The sequence below is a fragment of the Egretta garzetta genome, unplaced genomic scaffold (assembly GCF_000687185.1).
Source record: "Egretta garzetta isolate BGI_Z169 unplaced genomic scaffold, ASM68718v1 scaffold308, whole genome shotgun sequence".
Lineage (NCBI taxonomy): Eukaryota > Metazoa > Chordata > Aves > Pelecaniformes > Ardeidae > Egretta > Egretta garzetta.
Window position 1 is genome coordinate 136,342 of NW_009260670.1, and position 16,515 is coordinate 152,856.

At 35.3% G+C, this 16,515-nt stretch overlaps 1 protein-coding gene across 2 annotated transcripts in view; it reads left to right on the plus strand.

Moving 5' to 3' along the window:
* LOC104132395 (cadherin-9) overlaps nucleotides 1-16,515 on the plus strand; it is a 70,499-nt gene that overhangs the window by 11,026 nt on the left and 42,958 nt on the right. For both annotated transcript variants that reach the window (XM_009645675.2, XM_035901099.1), the window contains exon 2: nucleotides 13,051-13,345. In XM_009645675.2, the coding sequence (XP_009643970.2) occupies nucleotides 13,051-13,345 (295 nt within the window). The remainder of the gene's footprint in view (nucleotides 1-13,050; nucleotides 13,346-16,515) is intronic.

A 16,515-nucleotide genomic window follows, 5' to 3' on the forward strand; every position in this document is an offset into this window, starting at 1 on the left:
CACATTTCATATGAAAGATTCAGAATCACATGCAGAAAGACATGAAGTGAAGGGCAAAATGTGAAGTTATCCCAGAAAATAAATCTTTAGTCCTTAAAAAATACTGTTAATTGAAGGAAACAGGAATTACCCATTCTGTTTTCATTCTCTTAGAGATACTGTAATTAACTGTCTTTGAACATCAGGTGTCTAAATCTGGTCTAACTTCAAAGTGTGTAAAATAAAAAGAAAAAACAAAAAATACACAGTTTAAATCATTTTATGGTTCTAAAAAGCTATGAGAATATAGATATATACATGTGTGTGTATATATGTATATAACATTGTTTTCCCTTTAGAATAAGGAAAAGATTTATTTTGATCTCTTTGATGAGGATAAAAAAGGATAAATAAAACCTTATAGTGATGGTGCTTTGATTATTAATAATAATTTCCACTTCTGTGAGTACCATTAAACAAAGTATATGAAAATATTTTATATTAAATGAACAATAAGTATGGTGAGGCAGGCAATGACATAATATCTGTTCTTCTGGGGAGAAAACTGCAGCAGAGTTGCTGAAACAGCTATTTAAGGTCACAGTGCCAGTCAATGACAACAGTTAGATGCAGAACTGAATAGCCACTGCACAGGGACAAATACATCATAATGGCAATGCTTATCTATTTGAAGAGAAGATCAAGGCAGAAAGGATAGCACACATCAACAGTGAAAACCATTTGAAAAACAAGCACTTCTGAACCCTTATTTTGAATATTAGCAAAATCTCGAGGTCTGTCTTAAAATCTGTCTCCAAACGGTCAACAAGACCATGGTCAACGTTTACTCCAGATGAAGTCATAGGATAATTAGCAAATGAGTTTTATTTTGTGTGCTTCTCCAAAGTACAGAGTAACTCTTTAGGCAAAAATTATTTCAGCAAAGGATGCAGACAGTCATCATCGAAGACTCCAGTCCCCCCCCAAAATCTCATTTTTTTCTATAAAGTTAATAAAAAAAGAACATTGTTACATTCAGATTTTTATCTGCTTTAACCAGATGCAAACACTTCGACTATCCATGCTGTTAAACTAACATTAGTTTAACTCATCCTTTATGCATAACCTGCTGGGCTTCTTTTTCATCAATATTTGCTCTAAGAAGCTAAAAAAAAAAAAAAACTCCCTGATAAATAACTCCTGCATTGTCTAATGTCTCCATATTAATCTCACCTCATCTGATCAGCTTGCAGATTCAGCTATTAAATTAAACATAACCTTGATGAAGCAACACTGTTGGTCTGCAGGGCTTTATGCTTGGTTTGGGCCTTATGCTTTGGCTTTTCTAGGCAGTACTTCTCTTTTGTGGAGTTTTCACCTGACGCCCCAGCCTTATCCTGTCTCTCCTCTAAGCCAGAATCTTCATGCCTCAACAGACAGGTACAATCACCCTGTGGTTTATGCAGAACCTGAAACTCATCTCAGGCCCTCTCCAAGTGGCATTACACTTACCAGGTTCTGCTGTGCAAGGAAAATAATTAAGTTGTTTTGATAACTATTCCAGCCACTGCCATGTCTTTGCCATCATTACAGTGATGACCTTCCAAAGATGGTACGTTGAAACAAGATTTAAAAGAACCATAGAAACAGGTAATACAATTTTCAATAAACATAAAATCAGGGACAAATAAGAAAAAGCAAAAGAAATGACGCTGAATATTTCTTTCCTAACTACTGTTTTTCAGCATACTCTTCTTGAAACAATAGCTTCTCTTAAGAAGCTACATTATCACAACACAGATTCAAGGCTTAGTGCTTATTATGTCCCACCTTGATTTCAAACCTTATGCTCTGATATACCTACCTTTGAGAATCTGCTTCTTAGATTTTACTGAGAATTGAACATGCACCTATGTGTCTTGGAGCAGACACGGAGCAGGGGAATTGCACTCAGACTAGGGAAAGCACAAGATGGATAACACTACAGTATACTTTCACTGAGTACCATTTGGTTGGTACGACAGTTTACATTTCCAATACAGTCTGCAGAATAGAGAAACTATAATACTTTAAATTAATTTCAGTCTGTGATTTTCTTTTTTGTTTGGTTAACTTTGCCAGTAAATAAGCAGTAGAAAAGGAACTTAGTGATGCTTTAATTCAAGCAATGACCTTACCTACCTTCCACTACAGTTCATTTGAAAATTTCATTTTAGGTAAATATTTAAGGTATTTAAAGAGTCACCATCTAACACCTACATTCTGAAATGTGTATTGAGAAATGAAGAGATTTCTTGTGAGGTATGTACAGTGTCCACAAAATATTTAGCTTATCAATTTGCAAAGTAGGATCTTAGAAAAAATACATCTTTTAAAATTGTGGTTTGAAGCTTTGTGGTAGATGTCATTGCGAATCAATAAGCACGGAAGTCATAATCATCACTTTTTAAAGTTTGAAAAGCATTCATGTAAAATTACATATGTTTTAAGAATAATAAATAAACATTTTTAATATTTCTGGAAACAACATATAGTTGAACAGTGTAGGAAAAATGCACATTTTTGGATGCAGGAAGCCTGCTTACATGTTTTAGGCCAAAAAAGACACTTTGATCATATTGCCTCATACCTTGACATCTTAGTCTATTTCTCTTACATTATTCTGTATGACTTTCTGAAAAACATTCAGTCTTGCTCTGTAGACATCTGTCTACATGTATACATATGTATGTATGTATACACAAAAAATTGTTATTAAAAATAGTAAAATACTTCTGTTATTGATGTATTCTTCAGATCATTGTGTATGATCCACAACTGGAAACGGTATAACATCAGTCAGCTCAGTGTAACTTCAGCCAATGAAGTACTTTTCCAAAGTTAGGGAAACAGGTAACCAGGCAATTTCAAGGACATCAGATTCATAAAGCAAAACAAAACAAAACAAAACGGCCCTGAAGAGGTCCCTCTAACATCTCTGTTCTAATATGATAGTTATAGATGCTGGGGCCAGGGGAGTGGGGAGAGTAAAAGAAGAAAAAATTACAGTGGCCAGACTTAACATGCTCTCTCAAAGCAGTATCACCTATTGCCACTGAGATAAAGTACTTGGCTAGACAAACCGTTGGTCTCCTCTATTAGAATATTTCTTATATGCTTATTAATGTAGAGCTGAGCCCAGATCAATTAGTTCTGTGGAGGGTAAGGGATAATCCATCCATATGACAAACTCTTGTTACTTCCAGGGCCAGAGCTTTCATTCCTGCCTATCTCTTTGCACATCTTTTGGAACTACAGTGCATTTTGATTGCCTCTGAAACAGCAAGAGATACCACACACAGAGACAGATTTCACTCAGAAGTTTCTGGTGAGAGAAAATCTATGAGAAAAATATCCTTTCTTATTGAGAAGCCTTTAAAATAATGATGGATTTACCACCTGTTCCAGGGATTGATTAAAGTGACAGTGCTTGATGTTATGATGTGATGATTTCCGACCTGTGGACATAACTGATGACTATAGCCTCTTCCTGTAAACCTGTATCTCATGTTACGGAACAGCCAAATGACAGGGTGTGGAAAACCATAAAAAAACCCAGTTTGGCTCTTTTCATCAAGCTGAAAACCTGCAACCCAGCTGTTGATTTGGAGAATAAAGAGAGGAGAACAAACAAACAATTTATTTGTGCTCTGAAATCCAATTCTTTATGCAGAAGCAAGAATGCAACCACTTTTGCAGATTTGAGTTCAACCTAGCATATAGGGCACAGAAGATGTAGAAGGTATGCAGGGGAAGGAGGCACCTGAGAAAACAGCTCTGGTTTCCAGGAGTCCCCAGTAGGTATGGGGAGATGTACACGGAGGGAATGAATTTGCCCATATTGTGTTTGTATCAGCAGAACCAAAACACTACTAAGGATTCTTCCTGGATGAAAAACAGATTTACCCTTACCTACGAAGTCAAAATCAACACCTGCAGCTGATGTCAGCAGTGTTTTTCACACTATCATTCTCTAGAGAATTTGTAACAATAGACAGCTGAACACAAGAGCCAGATGCTGCAAAACAGAAGATAAGAAAAGTAAATGTCATTTGCCTTGTTTAATATACAGTCACTTAGGTTACCATCACGCACAGAGTTTGGTTGTTTAATTAAGAAGTTTGTGCTGATGTCACAAATTCAAGTCAGGTAAATACATTGGCATTTAGCACATACATAAAACTTCTGATTAAACATGCATAAATAGAAAATTAAAGCAAGGCAGATACTGCTACTGCAATCCACACTGAGGAACTACTGCAGTTATTAAGATATCTTCAGAGTTTTTAATTAGTTAAAATGTTAATGGAGAATATTGGCTGAGCTGCTGTCGGTGCTATATCCTAGCTGCTGTAAATCTCACAAAGGTCTTAAATCATACAGTGGGGGCACTGTTTAATATCCTACCTGGCACTAGCACTCAACGTATTTTCTGAGAGATTTTAGGGTTGACTGGGATGCTACGAGCTTATTTCAAGTACGCTTCTTGCATTTTTGGTATGAATTAATTTATTTTGTTTTAGGTAATACTCATCCATCCTCCTTCACAAATACTGTCTTCTTTCCCACCTCTATATGCATAACCTTCTTTGCCTAGGGTAAGCTTAGAGTGACAATTACAGTCAAGTTTCCTAGGGTCAAATCAATTTGTCTTTTAATATATGCTGGGCAGACTTGGAAAACTCAATCTTTTTCTATGCCACAGCTTCAGAATAAATAGCATAATACAATCACCATATATGAATAGAAATTTGATGTAAATAGGCATATGGTTTTGTAAAAGTACCATACACGTGAGCTTGTGTTTTTCTGTATTTTGCATGTTTGTTCCCTCAGCCCAGGAGCTTTAGCTAGAAACTGTGATTAAAAGTTGTTTGAGGAATCCTAAAAATACAGACATTACTTTTTTCCTCCTCTCATTTCTGAAAGGATCACTTTGGACACACCTGAATAGCTTATGCTTCCCTGTTCCTTCCCATTGCTTACTTTTTATGCCTATTGCTTTCACATTTAAGAAGACATAAGCATATTTGAAAGAATCATACTAAATCTGATAGTTGATGACACTTTGCCAGGTTGATTGTTTATGCAATATACAGTCTATTGTGGTTTCCCTATATGTTTTCCAGAGTCCACAGGTCTGGATATACTACAACCAAAACTCAACATTTCCTAGCTGTCAAACTATTAATGGAATGCTTGATTATGTTAATTTTAAGGAAACATTTTTCAGTCTGAAGTTATACATGGCTTGAAGTCTTTAGCCTTAAGCCACAAAGAAAACAATGTTATGAAAGATAAACTCAAGGAAAAGACTCTGCAGTAAAGGCAAAGTTGTGGCTGGCATTTGGAAAGCATCTAAACTGTACCAGGAACTAAGAGGCTGAATATACAGCATTTTGGGGGGAGGGGAAATATTTTCCATCTAAAGCATAAATTGCACATGAAATATATACAGAAGAGAGATGTGTTCAGACAGCTGCATTATGGCCTAGAAAAACCTTAAATAGAAATACATTTGGTATAAACAGACAATACCAATGTAATTCTTGGTTCAGCTTTCATTTTCATGGGGGGGAAAAAAAAAATATTTTTCTTTTATAGCTTCCAAGTTTCCCCTGCTGACTTGTGTAGCCTCAAGCCAAAATAACTAGCACCATTTGCACTTTACATTTTTATTGTCATGCCTCCAGAATCTGGAAGAAAAAAAAATAAAAAAGAGAAAGCAAACACTAATGTCCTCATTTAAGAAAGACCTTTGAATTACACACATTGAAACAAAACCCTATTTCAGCCAAAATTAACACAGAAAATGCAATAGGCCACTGCTCTGAACATCTAAAATGCATACACAGGCATACACAAACTTACCATTAATATTTCCAATGTTATGTGTAAATATAGATATAATCTAACTTTACTGGTGAAGGTGGAAAGGAATAACAGAGAAGACTGCAGTAGAGTAGACTCCTTAGAAATTGCTTCATGCAACTATAATATGAAGTTGAAATTAAGGCCTTTAGATTATTATAGAAACTTTGTGGAAATTATGAAAATACCTTCACAATTCTACAGCATTAATTTAAAATTACTGTAAGGATATTAAAATTTTCTAATGCAATTTGTAGTACTTTTGCTCAAAGAACTTCTTAATTCTACTTGTATACGACACTAAATAGCAAGTAAGAATGAACACTCAAGTGCAATACTGCACAATGTACTGGGCAAAGTTTCTAGTGAACACAGGAAGAAACGTAACATGTCATAGCTGTATCTAACCTGTGATACCCAGAACTGCTTCCCCATACCAAGAAAAGACTCAGTTTTGCATCTTCCTCCCATTCCTCCCTGTCCTGGTTTGAGAAGAGCAAATGAAAATATCTGAGACAGATAGGAGCCTTGGCTCTGTCTAATGTGTGACCAGGATGTTACAGAGTTTGGAGTTTCAGGCCTTTGGGCCTGGGACTGTGCATGCCCATGAATTAACTTGTCTTCCAGGTCAGATATCAACCACCTGCCTATCTATCTGGTAAGTTTGTGACACATCTGAAAAAAAAAAAAAAGAAAATATTTCTGACTTTAAAACTCTGTATTTGTGCCCTTTGTTCCTCCCATGTGTATCTGCATTCTAGCTATGATTGCAGCTCCATGCAATCCTGTATCCCTGACATAATCTTGAAGAGGTTCACTTGTGTTCTGGTAGTAGTTTCACCACAACAATGTGGAAATCAGAATGGGTTTCATCACCCACTAAAATATACCAGTTTAGTGACACTGAAAAGAGTTCATCTGACCACAATAATCCCCCAACATATCTTCACTTAAAAAGTAAGGCAAGAACATTTTCCACACTTTCTAGAATGCATTTACAGGCAGAGTCTGAGACAGAAGACCATGGGGTATTAGTATTCCTCTGCTGGAGACAAGTGTGAGGGTGGAGGCAGTGGAGGTAAGAAATCTGTAGTAATACCCCTTTTTCTTTACCATGATACAGAGACATGCTGTAAACCATCTAAGTTGTAAGCGTTACTACAGTACATACCACAATGTAAACATGGATCTACCCTCTCCTTGATATGTCTACATCCTTCCTTTCCCCTGAACCCTCTCCACAAGAGAGATCATACCTCTTTTCTAAATTTAGACATCCAAATAAATGTTTTCACTCTATTTATTCATGACAATCTCGCTAGTCCTAAGTAGCTCATCTTGCTCCTTTTTCCCTTTTTCATCTGCAACAATAGTTTTACAGAAATAAATTGCAAATAAAATGAAATTTAAATTAAGTCTGGCAATTTTGTGCTTCTAAACTGGGAAAATTCATTCATATCACTGTATAATTTGTTAACAGGTTCCACTGGTTCTCCCCTCTTCCATTGACTATATATCTGGTTTTGGCTGGAACTATACAGCACTATACCAGCAACTGTCCCAGTCAAATCCGAGACTCTGCCCAACTTGAAAAGAGTTGTTCTCTAATACAAAGAGCTCAGAAACAAAGCAGCTGCACAGTTTACAGGAAATTTAGTAAATTAAAATTGAATTAATAAGAAACAGTGAAGTATTTTTAAAGATGGGCCCTTAAGGAACTCTTTTCTAAGGCAATTCCTTTTGCCCTTCCATACCAATTCCTGAACTTGATAATTTATGATATCTTTTTCCTCCAAAGAATGCTGATATCTTATCCACTGTGTATAATAATAGCAGTTTGGAGAGAAGTCATGGATAGCTTTGGACATACTAAGAATGCATAGACAAATAAAATACTTCCTGAAACCAAGCAGTTATGTGTTATAACCACCATTTGCTGATAAATATTGAGTGCTACATGAGGGTGAAGTGTAAGATAAAGGAGCAAAGTACTTAATTTAGGGGATATAGAATTATGCTACTGAACTCTGAAATAATCTGTTGTTTGCTTACTCATTTACTTATTGGAAATTACAGTAACAGGGACCCATATAAATTTATGTCAAGATTTCTTTTGAGAACATCAAGATCTTAATTATCACATCACATAAAAATTCAGTTTCACAGAAGTGGATACACAGGCTAATATGAGATGCACACTTTTCTTATGTGAATAAAGAAAAAAGATTGAGAGCACATTCATACATATACCCATATTTATAAGACATACATTGTTAGAGAAATAGCTCATTGTCACTCCCATAACCATTGCCAATGTCTTTGTCTCTGATGATCCTCAAGGAAAGTTGTGTTAAGAACATGTTTAGCCAGCCACACAGAAGACTATAGAAAAAGAAATGTGTGCAAAAGAACATTAAGAATTCAAGATACTCAGTAGTGCATCTTCTAGGTTATGTCTTCATTCCAACGTGTTTCAGGTGACTTGATGCTGGATATTGAACGGAATGGGGATGGTACTTGTTATCGGTGGTCACTATATACCAAGTAATCTAATATATTAGCTGGTTTAAGGGGTTGTTTGTTTGTTTGCTTTCCTTTATCAAAGTATTTCATGGTTCTCTTCCAACCTGCCAGCTCTTCACAGAAATTTCAGAATGAACAATTTATGATATGAAAAAGGACACATTTGACAAGTTCATTTTCTACCCATACAGGTTTTTTGCTTGCCAACCTACCCCACTCTAAATAGAGAGAAAGGATCATGTAGAGTAAAGCAAAACAAAATATTTCAGTAGGAATGACTTTCTCCTCATAGTAAATGGTGAATCTCCCCAGACCTGCTGTTTTTTTCAAATGTAGACAGAAACCACAGCAGTCAAAGATTACTTCAGATCAAATGTATGAATACTGGTTTTCCAGTTTGAAAATCTGAGCCCCCTTCTCACACATAAACAGTTTACTAATTAAAAATAAATCCACAAACAGTTTTGCATGTAAAACCGTTTACTATAATGAAATAGGATTTAGAAAATTTGTCTGTTCTTGTTCCTTGGTTTTAGTGAATAAATGGTATGGTATTTTGTAAACATTATAACAAACCACATTTTTGCACAAGATCTTCTCCAGGAAATTTTCTGTAGGCTCTCTGTAGAACAATTAAAATCTGAAAAGCTGGAATCATATTTTATATTATAAATTCAAAATACTTAAGCAGTTTATAGAAGATTACCAGTTGTAAAGAAACACAACTGAGATTGGTCAAAATTAAATTGAGGTGTATTTTTACAACTGTGTATGTCCCTATAGTTACTTTGTATAAACATCTATAATCTTATGTGGAGTAATTCTGTCTCACAAATTAGAAGCATGTTTTGTAACAATATACTCTAACATAGTGAGAGAATGCTTGGATTGTTCATTTTACATAACTTGTATTTTATTGCTAGAGGATGCAGGGTGGTTTTTTTTATTTAGTTATTCTTAAATATGAAAATGATCCCATTTTTTTTCACAAACTATAATACTGCAAAATTACTTCACAGATTAATGAAGATTCCTCAAAAGTGAAGTGCAAAACAAAACATACAGAGGAACTAAAAATTGTTACATGTAGAAGAAGAGATACTTTGCAATTGTGCTTCAAGTGATCTTGCTAATAGAAAATTGGCAATAGGAGGGGGAACTCTTCGTTGCTAGGAAATCACATTCTATTCCCAAATTTATCATGCTTGAATATTCTATTTTATCATTGGATAGAAACATGAAGTAAGTAGGAAGCTTAAAATACCCATCACAGTTTGAGCTACCTGACATCTTTGTAGATAGTTTGAACAGACAGATGTAATAAATTAACCTAGTCTCTGAGGATCTATGTATAGCTGAGGAGCAGGGTAAGGGAATGGCAATGGACAGATGTGATTTTTTTCCAGAACCACTTGTTAATGCAGAAAAGATCACTGCTCCCACTACTTGCTCATCATTGTCCTATTTCAAGATGTTATCGACCCTGAATTGCCAGCGAAGTTGCTCATACGAGCAATCAAAATGAAGTTGGCAAGCTAATGCTACTTACGTTCACAGCCTGGGTCTCTGCTACTCATCTGAATATGTCTTCTTTTAGTATGTAGGACCTCTTTTCAGCTGATGACCAGCTCTCCGAATCTAGAAGGTGTTTGTAGGGATAAAAAATTTCAAGTAGCAAAATTTGCATCTTAGTAAGCAAAGTACCTACTTTAAGTCAGTTTATAGTCTCTGAAAGATCCTTCAGGTAGCAGAACTGCCTGGGAAAAGCACTTAGCAGGATATCAGATATGAACTACATTATTACAGTTTCAAATCAAATGATGTTAAAATAACTTTCCAGATATAATTACCAATAAAATGCATATTATGTACTTATTATTTCTATATTCCATGCATACAGTATATTCCTATTTAAACTAAGAATTTTGTTTTCTGTTCTAAATCAAAACAAACAACATTAAAATCTTATGCTACCCCACCCCCCCTTCTTTCTTTTATTTCCCAAATGAGAACTGTGTGAGATTTTGTTTCAGTAGTGGCTGCTTGTTTTTAAAGCACAAAGCTTCTAGTATCTCTGGACATATTCCATCCTTCTTGTGCAGAACAGTCCTGACAAAGACTAAGGCTCATATAAGTTAAGTCACTTTCTTTGTAGTCTGCCAGGCATGCTGCTATGGAAATAATACCTGTGGGCCAGAGTCCAGTTTAATTCATATAACAATAAGCAAGTTAAATAAAATTCCATCAATAATAATGTGTGTTGGAGTATATACATGTGCTGGAAAAAAGCCAAAAGCCCCAGGGAGACCAACAGAAATTATTTCAAAAATACAAAAAGTTACTTTGTAAACACAGGACAGAATGTGCAGCTGCTAAACTTTTGAGAATTTACATCTCTAATGTAAGCACTTACACGAATAATGTTAGTGCTATAAACAGTTTAACAAATTACTGATTAGTCAGTGATGAGTTATTGCGTGGGAATCAAGAAGTACTTCCTTATTTTCAGTGTTGAGAAAGGATGTGAGCTTTATGGAGACTACAGCTTCCCTAATGCCTTATGTTAAGTGGTCTCCCTCCTCCTGACCCATGGACTGATCCCTCACCTAGCTCCCAGATGGGGCCTTGGCTCTGGCTGCTGGCTGAGGATGTTAAGGAGGCACATAACAACACAGGGCATCAAATAGGCACTTGGACATTCTAGAGTCGCAAAGAGATGTTGGCCTGTCTTTGTGAGAAAACTAGGTTCAGGTGCTAGTCATCAGTCCCAAGTTCTCATTCTTATCTGGCATATTTAAAAAAAACCTTCTACCTCAAAAAAAAAAAAAAAAGGACAAAGCTATATCTATGCCACAAGGTGAGGAATATCTCAACAAGAATGAATGTGCACTGTTTCTTAGAGACAGGAAATCATCCTGTGTGGCACAAGACAAAATCATCTGACTGAAAGAAATACATTATATTTTGTACTTGACATACAAATAAGTCTACTCTTTTTTCTCCTGAAAATAACAATCAAATATGAAAATAAGAATCAAATTTTTTTGATGAAATTTGTATATGGATTACATAGTGCTCTACATTCTCTGTCAACATACCCATACAATATTTAAGTTTACTTTCTTTGTATTACCTGTAGAGTTGGCAAGTTGACAGGGACTTATTTTTGAGTTCTGTATACGTGTTTTATATAATTCTCTCAACCCATTTTATGCAATCTTCAAGAATTTTCACAGATATTTATTACAGATACTCACTGAATATATTAAGTGCTAAAACTGTTTGGATAGTCATCTCATCCAGTCTGACCTCTAGAAGACCATAACAATATTAGATAACATTTGGTAACTAGTGTTAGGCTACATTGTTAACTAGAGGAAAAAATCAAAGTGAAGAAATTTACCCAAACCATCACAATCACCCTTCACAGATGTGGAGTAATAAAGAGATGCAGTGGCTCAGCTATGAAACACAGAGATAAACACTGGCAGGAATACAGAAACAAGGAAACAAGGAAAGAAATGGCATAAGATAACTTATCTGGCTGTAGTGACTAACTAGAGTAATACCTTTACCAATATTGAACAATATTTTCCCAGGTGGATGGTATACTATATTTTTCTACTCAGAGAAATAAAAAAAAAGTCTGGGATAAGAGTCTTTCTCTCCACATTTGAAAAACACCCAGGTCATCAACTGGTGACCAGATATGACTGTAAGCATATATCTAAGAAAAATATACTCCAGATGCTCATAAAATAGAACTGAGTGGAAAATGGAAATGAAATTAGGGGAATAGACTTCTGAAAAAGCGTATTACATGAGAATTTCTAGTCCCTGGGTCAGATCCAGTGGCTTGCTTTGCCTTTGGTTTTAGGCACTTTTTGATAATGGTGCTATATGGCAAACTAATCAGTGCCTGTAAGTTCACAGGGATACAGTTTTGAACTCTTATGAAGAGCTGTAGAAGAAAAAGGACTGTTAGAACCCATTCAATGCTTTGAAAACTTACCTCCTAGTGTTCTTGAAAATTATTTCTCCTACGTGGAGAGGACTAGAAGGGAGGAAGTAATTGACTGAGGTAAGATGTTCCTAAAGAAAAAATAATTAAAAAAAAATAATAAAAGAATACAACTAGAAACATATGTTGCTTAAATCAGAACATTTATAGCTGATTTAGGGAAGTTCAGAAGCTGTAATCCTTAAAACCCACTTCTTCTATGCTGTTACAAGGTAACTGGTTGCTTTATCAACAATCAATAAATGGGAAGACAAGTGTTATTTTGCAAATAGAAACTTGGGAGTTTTACACCCTCTGTCGTCTTCAAAAAGGAGACTTCTGGCACTTTCTGGACAGACTATTAAAAGAAATATATTTTTTTCTTTTAAGTTGGTCATTTTAAATACTACTCCAACATCTTCTACATTCCTCTGTGTCCTTACAAGCTTGCTTAGAGCTATTTTTTGTGTATGACTGAGTCTCAAATTTGCAATTTTTCCGTCAGTGAAACAGAAGATAACCACTGCTGACCCCAATTATAGTCAAGACTGTACAGTCTTATTCATATATGCTGAATGATTTAGTCTGTAATAATAATACATATATTTATAGAATTCTTCTTTTCTACCTCCCTGAAGCTACACACTGACCAAGATAAAGGAGATGGAAATTTAAAATACATATTAACAGGAGATGGGGCTGGCAGTCTGTTCATTATAGATGAAAATACAGGAGATATTCATGCTGCAAAGAAATTGGACAGAGAAGAAAAGTCCCTGTATGTGCTACGTGCCAAGGCTATAGACAGAAAAACTGGAAGACAAGTGGAGCCAGAATCTGAATTTATCATAAAAATCCACGATATCAATGACAATGAACCAAAATTCACCAAGGACATGTACACCGCCAGTATTCCGGAGATGTCTGGAGTTGGTAGGTAAAAACTTATCCTTACATAAAATACAAATGTGTTAGATTTGTTTTGGAACTTATAAGTAATTTATTATTAGCTTGTATGAACATCCATGGAACAATTTTTGTTGCCAGTAATGTATCATAAATGATTGGCTCCTGCTTTTATTTATTTGTTTCATCTTCATCCACTTTTTAATGCTTTTTCCACGCTATAAACCACTCTTCGCTTTTTTAAGCCCACTGAAACCATCAAGGAATGTAGTGAATATGGTTGTCTTATCAGTTACTACATGGTTTTGCTGCAGCTGAGAATATCACTTGTATAAAATATGTCCTCTTTGTACTTGTAAAGTCTAATTTACCAAATCTTTCTGTACCTTTAGACAGAAACAGCTTTAAACACGTAAGTATGTAAATCAGTTAATATATCAAAATGATGCCAAATATCTTCCTACAAATACAAAAAAAAAATATTGCTTGGGTTGTTTTTTTTTTTTTGGGGGGGGGAGTTGTTTGTGTGTTTGTTTGTTTGTTTAAATTATTTTTTCTCCTTTGTACCAATATTAGTAGTTGTTGGTGGTGGTGGTTTTTTTAATATGGACTTGTCTGCTTGGGTATTTTTTTTTTAAGATAGCAAACATATGAACAACCTTCCCAAAGAAATAACTCTTTTTGTTTAAAAAATATTTTTTCTTCATGGATAAAAATTTAAAGCTATTCACAAATGGTTCGCTGAAAAATAAATCTGTGGAGTGACAGTAGAAGATGGATAGGAAATATAGCATCAAAGGAAAGTAATTCAGAGTTTTTTCAAATAAGATCAAGTGATAGATAATATTCACCACCACACATTCATCAGAAGTTATCATGATTACCTAAGTGCTCCACTCTTATGGCAGATACAGTCTCTCTGATGAGTAAGCATAAAATACATAGGCTATGGGAAACAACTGACAGATAAATTTTCAAGAGTTATTTACTTATCATGAATTACTATAAGGGTTTGCAAAATCAGCCCTGGATGATGGCACTGCTAGGAGAGGCAACAAAACAGCAATCAACATTTGTAACTAATATGTATCTTTGCAAAATAATTTCCAGAAGCTAATATTTATCTCTGAGAGCTGTAGCAGAAGTGTAATGGAACAGGACTCTATTTTATAACTCTCTTTTATAATCATGAGAAGGGAATTACTACGCTACTATGTATAATGTGAAGAGTCCAAGAATGGTTCTTTTAAAGTAATATGGAAAGTAGAGCAATCCTTTCCATTCAGAATTTACTTTACTGATAGTCTGTGAAGGAAAAATGTTGGCAGTGCACCTGTCATATTTAATTTTAAACATATTTGTAAGGAAGGAACTCTATAGAATAGGTAGGATAAAAAGCATGATGTCCATGTTTAACCTTATCTCTTAGTCCAACTTCATTAGAGTCAATGGAGAAACATGAATAAAAGAGAACAGAATAAGATCCAGTGCTTTGGCACAGTCTGTGAAATTTTAAGTCTAGCAAATGTCTATATTTGACAAGGATTATGATAGTGTAAGTAACATTATGTACTTTAAGCTGAGAAAGTGTCCATAACAGACCCAAGTAAAGGTGAATTTTACTGTGAAGAAAGAATTAGAGGAAGAGGATTTAAACAGTAAAAAACCATCCCATTAGCTTCCAACATGAAGGCAAAAAAAGGGATCCAAGTTACTTCTTGCTCTGTTTAGTTGACGTTTGCATTTGGGGATATAAAAACTACACTGGAACAGCAACTTTTAGCATTTTAATTTGAGTGAGTAAAAGTAGTTTTGTAATTTCTTAAAGTTACGTAGAATAAGAACACAAATCCAGGTCAGTCCATTCAAGAAGCAGAAATTCCGTATTTATGAAGTCAGATCCAAGAATGCTAATTCAACAGTCAGGGTGTACAAGTAGGTAAATAAAGAATACACAAATATATTCCTTCTTGGAGTCCCTTTGTCCTCCTCCTGATAAGGAAGCAGATGCCATAACTGGAGAAAATTACTTGGGAGTGAAAAGGTGAGATTCTTGCCATAAGAGGAATAGAACCTACAGGAGAAGGAAGATAAAAGACTGAGATCACAAGAGTGCATTGCATAAAACTAGAAGGCTTCAGAATAAAAAATCACAGAAAATCACAGAATCGTAAGGGTTGGAAGGGACCTCAGGAGATCATCTAGTCCAACCCCCCTGCTAAAGCAGGCTCACCTAGAGCATGCTACACAGGACTTCATCCAGGCGGGCTTTGAATATCTCCAGAGAAGAAGACTCCACAACCTCCCTGGGCAGCCTGTTCCAGTGCTCTGCCACCCTCAGAGTGAAGAAGTTCTTCCTCATATTCAACTGAAACCTCTTATGTCTCAGTTTGCATCCATTGCCCCTAGTCCTGTCGCTGGACACCACTGCAAACAGACTGCTTCCGTCCTCTTGACTTCCGCCCTTAAGATATTTGTATGCAAAAATAAAGTGCCCCTTAATTCTATAGGTGGAAGAAAATAAGAATAATAAAATAAAAGTAGGAATCCCTGGTACAGGGTGATCATCTTAACTAAGAGTACATCAAATGAAAAAAACAGTGTAGTCCTTCATTACCTGCATAAACACTTCAGATGATGAAGGTTATTTCTTATAGCTATATATACACAGATTCTCGAATACCTAACCAAATAACTTTTCTAACTGGAAAGAACTATGCAGTTATCGTGTATACACTTTAAGAAATAAATATACTCATGATGAGCAGGTCAAAAATTTGTGGGAAAATTTCAGTTTCTTCCCACCCTTCATTTCCGCCCAATTTCATGTCTTAAAATATATTTTTTTTCTTAACTATTATATTTATTATGTTTTCCAAGTTCAACAAATATGACAGCAGATATTTATGAAAGCTCAGAAAAATGTCACTAAGACTGAGAAATTGAAGAGGAATCATCACTAACAACGTTTCCAGCTGCGTGTGTATCTGTTATTCAAATGACATATCATACTACATATTTCTCACTGTGTTAGTGACTGTTTCTTGGAAAAACTAGATCTAGAGCACACAAGGGAAAACAATAAGTCAACACCCCTGACAGAATGTGTGATTTCCAGTACCAACAGTCAAACCTCACTCATGTTTAACTGGTTTGACAGTAAGAACAGTGAAAGTGTAACATGGATTTTTCAGTAC